Raw genomic sequence first — 14,377 nt, 5'->3', positions numbered from 1 at the left:
AAAGTAGCTTTTGGCCTCCCTCACAGGCCAGCTGGAACTCTGGAAGCATGACAGGTAGAGATGAGTCAAGGATGCTCTAAGAACGGGGCCAATTCCTGGCTCCCACGCATGCTTACACACCAACATAAAACACTTCCACCTCTCCTTCTCTCTCAGCAAAGTTTCTCTATAGCACTTTAGAAGTTGTTAACACCCTAAAATTTTTTAGTGCGCAGATGGACAGAATACACAAGGTATATTATATTTCTAACAACATTAGGCCAAAATTAACAGACACACTCTGTTATACAGAGTAACAATTATTACAATGATCCAAAATGTAACCAACAAAGCTTACATGTTTTTAGGGCAGGTACCAGCTCTGGCCTCTAATACAGGCTTCCCTTGGAGTTCCCCAAGTGCCTCACTCCTATCAACAATGCCCCAAAGGGCAGTCACAGGAAATGCTTTGGTGCTCCTGACATTGGCTGCACAGTAAGAATGAGGTGTTGCTAGAGTCAAGCACCACACTTCTTTAACACTAATTTCAGAGTCATCCAGTACAACCCAGTGTTATCTTAGTTTTTTGTATGATCTGTCAGCTGTTTAAAATATACAAATTGGCATATTCATGACAGATATTAACACTTAACACATAGTGATTGTGAATGAGATTTAAAAAATTTGTTTAACTCTGGTCCTAGAACTTCAGGCTATACGTCAAATTTACAGAACATCTCTCAGCTGAATAAGGAGGCCAGAATATAAATCTTTGCACCATAATTAATAAGAACCAATTTATCATACTTATATCCAACAATACATCTACCCAATTCTAAACTCCCAAAGAGAAAATTATTTATAGACTTTGATGCTTGGGATATTAGTGAAATACTTCAAGAACATAATTTCTAAGGGCTTTCAGGTCTAAAATCCTCAGTTAACTTGCTCCAGGGAAAGGGTCTGTTTTCCCAAGAGCAGCACATAGCTTTTGTAATGGGAGCTCCTTCATTGGGGGCAGGGACTAAGAAAAGGGTGGGAGTTGAAGTGAAGCAAAATCGGGAAACTCAGAGCGAGCATACCTGTGTTATTCTGTATTAATCCATGCCATGCCATGCTCTAGCCCTCTAGCCCCACCCCCATCCCCACACCAGGTGGGGAGACCTTGTGGCAATCTCCACCACAGATTTTTGAAGCGCAATTAGGGTTCCTGCCATGTATGTTCTTAATGAAAAGTCTGCTTGATAGTGGGTTATAGTTTTTGCTATAGCTCAACTTCCGGAAACAAACGTATCTTTGTATAAGCATGATTTAAACATAAAGGGAGTGAGGCATGAGCTCGGTAAGCCTAACTGGGGTTTCTAAATAGTACCATTATGAAAAAGATACAATGCACTTAATTTCTGTATGTAACTATTTAGAAGTCAAAATGCTCCATACACTACCAATATCCCTTCTCCTGAAATCCCCTAAAAACTGACTAAGAAATGTCCAGTACTGGATTGCTCTAGTTGATATTTAGAACAAAGCTGACAACTTAAAGCTTTATAATAGTCTGTTTTAATATAAACAATTGTTGGAATCAATCAATGTCCATTTCAGGAAGCTTCTTGTCTGAATCCGAAGGCACAGCTGTGTCTGTGCCCTGCTCAGCAGCCTGAGGGCCCGGGCTGTCTCCTTGTCCCTCTACTGGTCCGTTCTGCTCTGCATTTTTTTGCTCCTCTTTTGGAGGTTCCACTTTGGGTTTGGGCTTTGAAATTATAGGGCTACAGATACTCATCAGCTCCTAGAATGACAGAAAATTGTGGTTCCTTATAACAAATTTTACATGCACACGAAATCCAAGTCCACCCTCCCCCACTCAATCCCCAAATCAGAAGCTAAGATGCAATAATGAAGTTTTTTCCTAAATGTCCCTCTCTAAGGACTATCAATAAAATAGCAAGGCCCTGGCTGGAGTGGCTCAATGGTTAGCCTAAATCTGAGTGTCAGTCCATGTACCAAAAGGTCTCAGGTTCCATTCCCAGTCAAGGGGATGGCCGTGGTGCAGGAGACAACCAATGGATGTGTCTCTCTCACATCAATGTTTCTCTCGCTCCTCTGTGTCCCTCGCCCTCCCTCCTTTTCATTCTTCCTGAAAAAGCAATGGAAAAAAATATCCTCGGGTGAGGATTAACCAAAAATAAAAATAACGAGGCTGACAAGAAAAGACTATTTAAAATGTAAAGCCATAAAATACCTTAATTTTAGCTTCAATGTCTTTTGCCTTGACAATTGGATCCATAGTCAGACTCTGCTTGTTCTGCAGATTCAGTTTCTTATTCATCCACTCCATGGCTTCATTTGTGCTTTTTTCCACCTTCATCACATCGGCAGCATCCAAATGGTCATACTGGTCCTCCTGCACCAGCAGTCAACCAGACTGTGTCAAAGGATGACACTCCCCACCCAAGTACCGACTAGTACATCAGTCTTTCAAGAAGTTGTGATCTTCCCCAAAATACAGCACATTAACACTCACAATCTAATAGATATTCAATTCTTTAAAAATTCAAAAAGGAAGCCCTAGCCAGTTTGGCTCAGTAGTTGGGAGTGGCGGCCCCGGACTGAAGGGTCGCAGGTTTGATTATGCCAGTCAAGGGCATGTACCTCAGTTGCAGGCTCGATTCCAGCCCCAGTCAGGGTGGGTGCAGGAGACAACCAACCAATTGTGTCTCTCTTACATCGATATTTCTCTCTCCCCATCCCTCCCATTCTCTCTAAAAATCAATAGAAAAGAAGTATCCTTGGGTGAGGATTAACAAAAAAATTTCCAAGAAAGGAAAAGTAAACCCAATTTTTAAAACATTCAAGAAATAGATTTGAAGGTCAAAAACATACATAAGGTTGCAATTAAAAGGTTTCTACAGTAAAAATAGCACATGCTTTACACAAAATCTTAAGATAATTTTACAATGCAAAAAAACTACATGTCATTAGATAAGACAGCAAAGACTTATGAATGCTTGTTAGGAACCAAAATAATAATAAATACAGTATTTTAAAGGAGTCTTTTCAGAAGCAAAATTTCAAAAAAAATTTTAAAGAGAACAAGAAGCTCAATTTATCTTTCTTAAAGCCTCTTACATGAACAATACATTGAAAACCTGGAGTACAGTGCAGTGGTTAAGACCCAACTCTGGAGCCAGACGTCAGGCCAGGTCCCAGCTACCCAATAACCTTGAGTGTTGCTTAAGGACAGTGAGGCTTAAAGAAGTTAGAAATTGCCCTAGCTGGTTTTGCTCAGTGGATAGAGCGTCAGCCTGCAGACTGAAGGGTCCCGGGTTTGATTCCAGTCAATGGCACATACCCGGGTTTTGGGCTTGATCCCCAGTAGAGGGCGTGCAGGAGGCAGCCAATCAATGATTCTCTCTCATCATTGATGTTTCTATCTCTCTCCCTCTCCCTTCCTCTCTTAAATCAATAAAAATAATGACTTCAAAAAAAAGTTAGGAATTAATTATAATTGATACTACCACATACTTCATAAGAGTACTGGTGTGGATTTAATGAGCTAATATATTTATGAAGTATACATCATATAGTGCTAAAAAACTTATAAGTAGCAGTTTACTATTGAGATAGTCCTACATCTGTATACCAAGCCAAATTATATGCCTAATGTGTTCTCAGAAAGACCAGGATAGAACAGGTTAAGTCACTTATGAAGCATTTCACAGCAAGAAAAGGAAATTAAAACAATATTGTTCGAGTCCAGATTCCACTTATTAAAGTGGCAAATCCCAGGGTTCTTAATAATATTCAATAAAATATTATACATTAACAACTAAAAAGAAAACATTACCATTAAATAACAGTTAAAGACAACAAGAGGAAAACTATGTAAATGCCTCAATGCTTAACTCTACCAAAACAATAGTAGGGAAGAGGAAAAAAGAAAAGATACCTTGTTTTTGAAAGAGCTGATTACTTTCATATACTGCTGGATTTGTTTCCCTAGTTCTTCAAACACTTTTGGTCTTTCTTCAGATTCCTGGAATCTTGTCTTAATAGGCTGACCTAGATTCTTAACAAAAGAGAGAACATACAAATTCTTCATAGAGCAGTTTAAACTATCAGAGTAGAATTGTTTCTACAACTAATAAAATTTATTATGGATTAAAGTACATTTAATCTCCATGTGCCATATATAAATTAAATATTTTCCCCCAGCCCACTGATATAGACAGGGCTAGGGAAAAGTAGGTTTATAGTTTATTCTTGTATTATTTTTTATTAATATACTAGAGGCCCAGTGCACAAATTCGTGCACTGGTGGGGTCCAACCGGCCCTCCCCAATGGGGGCCAACCAGGGGTGGGGCTGGTCTGGCCGGGGCAAGGGACTGCGCGCGGTTTGCCGACCGGCACCACCTCGATCCACTCGGGTGGGGCCGACCAAGGGCGAGGGGCCGTGGTCGTTCTGGTTGTTCTGCCTTTGGGTCACTGGGCTTTTATTATATAGGATGAACAACTGTAAACCTATTTTTTTGCCCCACCCTGTCTACTCAGGTTTGATATGAGAAAATACCTCAATACCGTTCCATGTGGAGCCACTATCACCTGAGCCCTAATTCTCAAAATACAGTGTGGAGATAACCAAATACTAGGTGCCTGCTGATAGTGACACACAACAGTAAATATGAAGTACCGAAACTAAAAAAAAAAATTTTTTTAGCCTAAATCTGAAGAAGCCTCGTCTATCCATCAATTTACCAGATATTAACCACCACAGAGATGAAAATCAGCAAAACCGAGACTGGAGACAAATCTGACAGGACAAATAATGCAGGTTTATCCAATTAAATAAGGAGACGAATGATGGAAGGAGAACTACAGACACAGAGTTGAGGGACATACCAACAAAATGTGTGGAACTCACTTGGATCCTGAGTCAAACAAACTAAAAACTGATGTGAAATAAGTGGAACTTGAAAACTGACTGAATATATGGTATAGCTTAAGGTTACATTTTCTTTTAAATACATATTGAAATATTTTTGGATTAAATATGCAGGACTTGCTTTAAATAAAGGGCAGAGGGAGCAGAAATGAAACAAAATTGGCCATAAGTTGACATCGATTGAAGCTATTCTTCTCTGCATTCATGTGTTTGACATCCCCCATAACAAAAAGTAAAATAAAAAAAACTCAACGGGAAAGATCTCACTGGAGGCTCTTGCTATTCTTGCCAGGATGATAAGAAACTGCAGGTGCCCTGCTTAAGCAACTCCACTCCAGGTTAGTCACAATGGCCCAGTTTGACAAGAAACTAAGTAATCCAGAGAAATGTAGAAAGTCCTTGTGCATTTGCATCCTCTCCTAAACAAAGACCTCAATTTTAGAGAGCTCTTTGTACTTTAACCCTAAGCTTTACTGATCAGATTCTTCAAATGAAAACTGGATGTTTTGTTTTACTGAGAACCAAAGTAATATACACAGCCCTGCCCTAACTGTATTGCCTGCCTTTAGGACAGGGACAGATCTTGCAAGTCTTTGTATCTCTTGACACCAAGAATACACTCAGGTTCAATTCAATGAACATTTTAAGTCTAAAAACAGTTTTCAGGAAAATTATTTTGTTACAAAAGTTCTAAAAGTGAGAAAGATAATGAACCTAGCCCTAGGAGGTTTGGCTCAGTGGATAGAGCATCGGCCTGTGGACTGAAGGGTCCCAGTTTCAATTCCGGTCCCAGTTTCAATTCCGGTCAAGAGCACATGCCCTGGTTGGGGGTTCGATCCCCAAAAGGGGTATGCAGGAGGCAGCTGATCAATGATTCTCTCTCATCATTGATGTTTCTCTCTCTCTCTCTCTCTCTCTCTCTCTCTCCCCCTTCCACTCTGAAATCAATATAGTAAAAAAAATAAATAAAAAATAATAGAACCTAAGTGATAAAGCATATAGTTCTTCGATCACTTTCAGCCTGTCTTCATTACTTGATCTAATTCCTCCCAATTTTGATTACTCTCACTGAAAACTACAGCATGGGTTTAGGACACTTCTACTTTCAAGAGTCACTTACTTTTAACTCAGCCAATTTATCGATGTAAACTTGCTTTGGCTGGTCTTCCCCATCCTCATACAACCAATTTTCAGTATCTTCTAGTTTCAAAGTAAAACTGTTACGATCCTAAAGATGAAGAAAATATTATAACTAGGTCAATTTTGATTCACCAATTTTGATTTCATCAATTTTGAAATCACTTTATTCACTAGTGTAATCACAGGCACAATCGGCAATATATCTGAATTTGCTTTAAAAAAAAAAATATGAGGGGGCCCTGGCTGGTGTGGGTCAGCCCACCCATGGAAGGGTCTCGGATTCAATTCTCAGTCAAGGGCACATACCTGGGTTGCAAGCTTGATCCCCAGCCCCAGTCAGGCGCATGTGGGAGGGAGGCAACCAATCGGTGTGTCTCTCACACACTGATGTTTCTCTCTCTCTCTCTCTCTCTCTCTCTCTCTCTCTCTCTCTCTCTCTCCCCCCTCCCTCCCTCCCTCCCTCGCACCCTCAACTCCCTCTATACATCAATGGTAAAAATATCCTCGGATGAGGATTAAACAAGCAAAAAAAATATATAAGGGAAGATAGGACATATAGAAAACAAGACTGGCACAATGTAGTTTTGCTTGATAGATACAAAGAGGTTTATTTGGGTGTGTTTAAAACTTCAGAATTAGAAACTGCATTTATAAGTAAGTTAAAATAAACACCAGGGAAAAGTTAGTTGATTTAAAGATACTGGGTAAATAAAAGCATGCGAATGTATCAAAAAGTGACAAAGACTAACCTTTAGGAAACACTCCACTAATAAACACAAAAAAACTCCAAAAGGTACATTTTAATCATTTTACTGTATACGTACAGATGCACACTTCCCTTCTAACACATTTAAGGATGCTCCCAGAAGACAAATAGGTAGCCACACTGTGGCACATACTTACATCTTCACTCACAAACTTCTCATATTCACCACTGAGCTTGTCTCTCATTTCATACACATATTCTTCTACTGCATTCTTAGCGTCATTCCTCTCCTTCTCCAGCTTATCCTGCATGATCATCTTACCCTAAGGACAGTATAAATCAATTAAGATATCCATCTGGACAACTCAGATAATCTCCTCATAAATATTAAGTGATAATATATTTATCAAAGAGAATCCCTTTTCCTCAAATGCTTTTAATTCTGAAAGTCATCCAAGAAAGGAGAGCTGGAAGTGTTAGCCCTCAGGAAATGACGACGACCAAGTGAGTTTGTGGGTATGCTTAGAAAAAAGGCGCAACAGAAATATCAACATGTAGAAACTCAAAAGCAAAACTTAGAAAAAGAACTTAAGGGAACTTTAAAAAACTTTTAGTTCAGCCCAGCAGGTATAGCTCAGTGGTTGAGCATCAACCTATGACCCAGGAGATCACAGTTCGATTCCCAGTCAGGGCACATGCCCAGGTTGCGGGCTCAATCCCCAATGGGGGGCGTGCAGGAGGCAGCCAATGGATGATTCTCTCTCATCATTGATGTTTCTATCTCTCCCTTCCTCTATGAAATCAATAAAAAAAATTTTTTAAAGAATTTCATTTAAAAAATAATTATTATTAGCTCAATGTCAAAAGTCGTATCTCTACTGTATTATTGCTCCTATGGAAAACCAAGAAAATTTATTCATACAGTATAAATGTTAAAGGTCTGTAAAAGAAAACTATTGTAAGATCCAATAAATACATAAGAAAACTCACTGGCGATAATTAATTCAATAAATATCCAAGATCCCAAACCTTGTATCACTCACCATAACAAGAGTTACATATTAACTGGCAACAGGGGAAGATACTAGTAAACAAAATAGTACTACCATTAATGCTATGTGATTTCCCTACCGTCAACTTCCAAGACCCACCACCTCAAAATCCCAATCCCTAGTGAACATACTCACATGCCCTAACGTGAACAACACCTGCCTTAAACCAAAGCCATAATGTCAAAGATTTCATAATAGAGCTTCTAGCAATACAGATGTAATTTCACCATAAAAGAATTTGGGATTGCATGGGCTCTATTAAACTTGCTCTTACACAACCCAAAAATCTAAAAGTATTTTTCTCCAAACAATCAAAAATGCCTAATAGTCACTAGACACAGAGCTTGAACGCTATGTCACATTAACTTGTTAGTTCATTATTCTAAGATGTGAAATAACCACCTCATTTTCAATGTACAAGTTGAGCATCTCTCTGTCTATCTGCCATAACAGCTGATTCTCAATTGGCAGATCCACGGTACTGGTCTTCACTTTTGCCTTCTTAGCTTGAGGTGGTTGATCCATCTTTTTGTCTTTTGATCCAGCTTGGGAGGTCTAAGAACAAGCACATAAACAGACAAACTTAAAATTCTGAATGGGTCAGCTGTTTTTGCTGTTTATTAACTTGGTTTTCTGATGATCTAAATAACCTAGGACAATTTCTTAAAATATCTGAAAAGTTAAAATTATAAATACTATAAAAGTAGTCAAATCCATAGAGACAGAAAGTAATGGTGCTGTCAGGGGCTAGAAGGAGGAGAGATAGGGAAATAGAAAGTTGTTGTTAAGTGGGTATACAGTTTCAGTTGGCAAGATGAAAAAGTTCTGGAGATTGGTTGCACCACAATGTGAATATATTTAACACTGCTGAACTGCACACACACACATATATATTAAACAGCCTCCCATAATCCCACAGTCAACATAAAATCACTATTAAATCTTCTCTAATTTTCTTCCACTCTTACCTAAATATATAGACATGCATATGAAATTAGTGGGGAGAGGATATAAAATTTTTATGGACCAGAAACATTATCAATATGATTTCCAAATGTCTGTACCTATCTACATTCTCACAAGGAATGGGAGAACCTATTCTACTGCACCCTGGCCACAAACAGGAATTCGTTTACCATCATATAACTATTATTTTCTATGGGTAAATAACCTTTGCTTCAAATTGCGTAGCAGTATTTCATCCACCATTCTTTTAGGATTTTAGTGATTTTTTCCCCTCAAGTGATCTACTCTTCTGCATTTTTCTAATTGTATATTATTTACCTATACAAATTTTTTATTCTTAAATCTTGAATTTATTAACTGTGATTACTTTTCCTGTGATTACTTTTATTGCTTTGAAAGCCCTTCCTGACCCACAGATTAGAAAAATATTAAGTTGTTTTGTTTTACTTTTAACATTCAAATTCATCAACAACTGAGTAATTTCCACATCGCCTATCCAAAAAACTTAAGTCAGCTGCTGAAATTTATGTATCATTTGTATTTCGTTACCCTTTTTATCAGTTCCCAAGCCAGCTCATGAAAGAAGCCTCAATAACAACCTCCCTAAAACTTCCCACAGCTCTTTGGCATTTGGGGGTAGGTCTGGGGGTGGGGGTGGTGGTGGTGACTGGTGGCACTCCTTCCCCTACCTTCCACAAAAACATAGGAGAATGAGTACTTCTCTCTCCCACTGCCTGTAACCCAGCCAACAACATGAAGGTTTTCCACCTTGGAAAATGCCTGTACTAGACTAAAGCATCTGTGAGCATAATTTCCTCTGTACATTATTTTCTTTTTTATAAGTATTTACACAACTAAAACAAAGTAATTGTAATTTGTTAACTGATATGAACATGGATAATAGACTTAAGCTACCTTAAAGCTCTGCCAAACGTTTGAAAATGCCATAATCAGAAATACTTAGGGTGAGATCATACATTGCAATGTTACAAATAGCTGGGGGAAAAAGGTGTTTTCAATGCTGATAACAAATTTACATGAAAAATCAGAAGTTAGAATTAAAGAACAGGCATGTTACATATTCATTTAAATAACTGCTTGGGTAAATACTATATTATTTATATTCTTTACAAAATATATTTAAGTACATTATTTAAAACAATAATTTTTTACAAAAAAAGAAAAGGTTCTGAGAGGTGACAAAATATGAAAGAATTATCTCACTTATCAGTAAGGAATGGGTAGGATGACTATTTAGTAACGGACATTCAGAAACTAGCATTAAACAATCACTAGTATAATAAAACTATGGCTTCTGAGAGCTTTCTTCTCATACATCAGCCAGAATAGAGTTCAAAGACCATCTTGCCAAACATACTTTTCAAACATACTACAAAATTCTGCTTAAAAACTATTCAAAAATACACTAAGAATTCTTAATATAACTACCTTCCAAACCATAGTGAAAACACAGCCAAAACCATCTATCTATGTGAAGAGACTATAATATTTCCTCTAAAATACAATGTATACCTCCATTTCTTCAGACTCAGCCTTATTTTCTGCTGGCATCTGTTGCTGTTGCTCTTCAACATGTGGTTCCTCTTGGTCCACTTGCATCTTCTGAAAAACAGGTCACACCAAATCCTGAAACTAGTTCATACTAGTGAAAGGACTAAGCAACCTTCATGACACACTGGCAAAATCACATGGCATCAAATTCCTGCTGAATTACCAGCTATCAGAGCACCTACATTCAAATTTCAGCTATGGTGCTTATGTCACCTATAACACAGAAGTTTTCCTCTCTGGACCTCAGTAACTACATCTGCATTCTGAAGGTAGCACCTGCCCTGCCCTACCCTTATATAAGCAAGAATGGCTATGGAACTGCTCTATAAACCATAAAGTACTCCAAGTACACAGTGTGCAATATTTAACATAATATAATCTGAAGAGAGCATGAGTTTCTCCAAGATTCCTCATGAGTAAACTTATCTGAAAAATCTTCACAAAATTTTCAAGCAGTTTTTAAATCAACCTTTTCATCCTCAAAAATACAACTATTGCATCCATTTGGGGAGTTGAACAACTTGAGAATTCTGTTAAAAGACCAAAGCCTGACAATAATAAAAAAGAAGGGAGACGTTTGTAGAGACCCTGAGTCAGTGGCTTTCAATGCTTACAGCACCCCAGAATGACCTCAGAGGCTTTTAAAACTACTGATAACTGCGCCCTGGTAAGCCCAGACCAACTCACACAAATCTCAGAGGGTGAGACCCAAACACTTGTAGTTTCATAAAGCCTTGAGGTTTTGATGCACAATAAGGACAAGACAATGCATGATTCCAACAAATCAATGTCAAATCTATTCTACTTGTGAAAATAATCAACTAAGGACTCAGAGCATTCTTCAATAATTAAAAAGAATCAAGAACTCTAACAAGTGCATGGTCTGAAGGAGGGAGCTGGTTATGTTACATTTCCATGTAAATTTCTGCCAGTTCACCCATGCTGGGGAAGGGGATGCATGCAAACCCACACTCAGTCGCTCTGTCACAATGTTCCTCCCTTGTCACCCCGTCTATTTGCTATAATTTCTAGACAAGTCACCTCTGGGCCCCATAAATGGTATAAAATGTCCAAATTACCTCTTCCTCCTTTGCATTCTGATCTGTTTCCATCGGTTCCTCATTTTCCTCAAACTTGTGCACTTCCACTAGAGATGCACTGGACACACTAAAAATGCCATGGACATTTACTCGAACCTTGACTTTGACTTTTGAACTTGAGCCATCAGACTGAGGAGTGACTTTCTGAACAGAAAACTGAGCTAGGGACATATGAGAGACAAGAGAGAACAAATAATCTGAGAGGAGGAATTCAAACATGAATATATAGCCACATAGCCAGGTTATGTGCATTTCTCAGTAACAGGTCAGTAACATGATACCTCAAAGAAGCAATGTGGGTACTCAGAGAATTTTACCAAATCATATTTCTCCTTTCTTTTTCACACATAGTCAAACTCTTACCTTGCCCCAATTAAGGACTCAAACATCTCTTAACCCTCCAAACATTTCTTTCCCTCCAGTCTCTGATTCCCACTCCCTTTTAGGCTACTGCCAGATAAATTCCTAAAACAATTCTGTCACATTCTCCTCTATTAACAAAACCCCAATGATTCCATAGTGTTTCTGTGATTTATCAAGAACTTGCTACTTCCAAATTCAGTTACTAAACTAACGTCTTATTTGTTTTTTAATTCACAAAACTCTGCAAAGCATGAATTATCATCTTAATTCAGTTAAAACTGAATTTAACTCTTTTCAGTATCTAGCACCATATTATGCACAAAATATACCCAGAATGTGCATTAACCAAGATATATGCTCCCGCCCTAGCTGCTTTGGCTCAGTGGATAGAGCTTCGGCACATGTGTTAAAAGGTTCCACATTCGATTCTGGTCAAAGGGCATGTACCTCAGTTGCAGGCTCGAGCCCTGGCCCTGGTCGGGGTTCGTGTGGGAGGCAACCAATGGAAGTGTCTCTCTCACATCAATGTTTTTCTCTCTCTCTCTCTGTTTCTCCCCTGCCTTTCACTCTCACATATGTTTTTTGTTTTTTGCTTTTTAATTCCCAACTCTTTACTTACCTATAGCAGGGTCTGGATAGGGCAACTCCTGAGGAGAGCTATAACAGGCCTCAAGAGTGAAAGGTTCCTTTCTATAAAATGTGAGTACTTTAGAGAAAGGAGCAGCATGATTTTTTGGAAAGACTTCACAGTCACTGAATGAAGAAAAAAGACAAGAACACAAATTTAGGAAATCCTTAACACTTTTGCCCATGAACTCTAGTTTTGTAATTACTGTATAGTTTTGGCTACTCTTTAGCTTCATTTCCAGATTATAAATTTCCAAGAACAAAATACACACACACACACACACACACACACACACACACACGTAATGTGTCCGTTTTTTAAAAAAGGAATATACTTCATTCAGTACAAAAGGCACCATTTCAGCATGATCAAGTATAAGAAACTACATAAGGATACAAATTTAGCCCTAGCTGGTTTGGCTCATTGGATAGAGCATTGGCCTGTGGACTAAAGGGTCCCAGGTTAGATTCCGGTCAAGGGCACACCCCAGGTTGCACACGCGATCCCCAGTAGGGGGCATGTAGGAGGCAGCTGATCAATGATTCTCTTTCATTATTGATATTTCTATCTCTCCCTCCCTTTCTTCGCTCTAAAATCAATAAAAACGTATTTAAAAATCCAACAAAAAATGTTACAGATTTAGAGAAGTTGAAAAGGAGCTCAATACTTCACTCAGACTGTTTAACATTGAAATAACTTTAAATACAAAAGTAACTGGTAAATGCTCCTACCTGGACCCTTCTTCAGCAGGCGAGTTCCACCTCAGGGATATGGGATATGGCACCACATCAGTGATGGAAAACTCTCTCACTTTGAAAGCAGGCGATAAGATTGCACACTAGAATAATAATTTTTTAAAATTCCATTTAACAAACATTGTAAACTGATAGTACAAGATCTATTTTAAAAGACTTCAGAAAACCATCACCAATAGTTTTAAAATATTTACATTAATAATTTAATTGTATCCAAATAAGCAGTTTTATAAACTTCTATTATTTGTCAAATTATCTATAATCTAGCTGTTCCTTGACATTTTTTCATTAACCCCAATCTTTAATTAATGTACATTGCTACTTCATACATAGACAACAGATAAAATGCCAAATCCAACAGTACTTCAGGTTTACCTATGTTTCCAGTATTCATCTACTTATGAATAACACCTCTGATATCCATTTTAAAACAAAAATTTCAGAATCTTACCAACTTGAGATCACTCCAAGCGAACCTCAGGTTATTAATTGGATACATAAAATCACCACCGTCTTGTTACAATGATTTGTAAGTGGCTAAGAAAAAATACTCACCTGCAGTGCACAGCCTCGAGTGACAGCTTCATCAGCATTTAGTGTTGTACTGAGCTCTTTACCAAAAAATTTGCTGATCTTCTCTTTTACTGCAGGGATTCGTGTCGCACCACCAACTATCTCCACTGCATAAATATCTTCTTTCCTTAACTCTATTTTAAAGTGATTAAACATTTAGATTTTAAAAATCTTTAAATTAGTATTTTACAATGAAATGAAAGAGCAATACAGCACCTTATCACAACAAAATAACTTGCAGATGTGTAACAAAACCTGTCACTCCTTCCTTACACTCCGTCCACAACAGCATGCACATCAACATGCGCTCACACACCCAGGTGCATAGCATCTGGCAACAAATAGGTATGTTTTGATTCTCAAAATAATAGGGGCAGGGTGGCACAATAATATTGGGATTTAGGAGGTGAGAGTCAGGAATACTCAATGTCCTACAATCTCCAAAAGAGCCTCACACAAAAAATGGTAACAGTTAAGCTAGACAAAAGGTAGATATGAGGGCCTTGAACTATTGGTCAGCCCTGACACAACATGGAAGAAAAAGAGGTGTTCAGATGCACATCTAGCCACTCTAGCACTCCATCCCAAATATAAACATAATCC

General features: G+C 38.2%; 1 protein-coding gene across 2 annotated transcripts in view; it reads right to left on the bottom strand.

The window, feature by feature from the left end:
- Positions 1–1,516: 1,516 nt before the first annotated feature.
- Positions 1,517–14,377, bottom strand: part of HSPA4 (heat shock protein family A (Hsp70) member 4) — a 41,015-nt gene continuing 28,154 nt past the window's right edge. Inside the window, exons 9-19 of one of the 2 annotated variants that reach the window (XM_006100170.3) lie at positions 13,757–13,908; positions 13,178–13,284; positions 12,438–12,571; positions 11,435–11,616; positions 10,317–10,406; positions 8,220–8,372; positions 6,963–7,088; positions 6,040–6,147; positions 3,926–4,045; positions 2,219–2,380; positions 1,517–1,765 (exon numbers count right to left, since the gene is read on the bottom strand). In XM_006100170.3, coding sequence (XP_006100232.1) covers positions 1,562–1,765; positions 2,219–2,380; positions 3,926–4,045; positions 6,040–6,147; positions 6,963–7,088; positions 8,220–8,372; positions 10,317–10,406; positions 11,435–11,616; positions 12,438–12,571; positions 13,178–13,284; positions 13,757–13,908 — 1,538 coding nt within the window. In that variant the 3' untranslated portion in view covers positions 1,517–1,561. Of the gene's footprint in view, positions 1,766–2,218; positions 2,420–3,925; positions 4,046–6,039; positions 6,148–6,962; positions 7,089–8,219; positions 8,373–10,316; positions 10,407–11,434; positions 11,617–12,437; positions 12,572–13,177; positions 13,285–13,756; positions 13,909–14,377 lie in introns of those variants that run through there. The other variant, XM_023763749.1, reaches the window with a different exon arrangement.

Source organism: Myotis lucifugus, unplaced genomic scaffold (genome assembly GCF_000147115.1).
Source record: "Myotis lucifugus unplaced genomic scaffold, Myoluc2.0 scaffold_300, whole genome shotgun sequence".
In the NCBI taxonomy this organism is placed as follows: domain Eukaryota; kingdom Metazoa; phylum Chordata; class Mammalia; order Chiroptera; family Vespertilionidae; genus Myotis; species Myotis lucifugus.
This window is presented reverse-complemented; position numbering and strand designations above follow the sequence as displayed.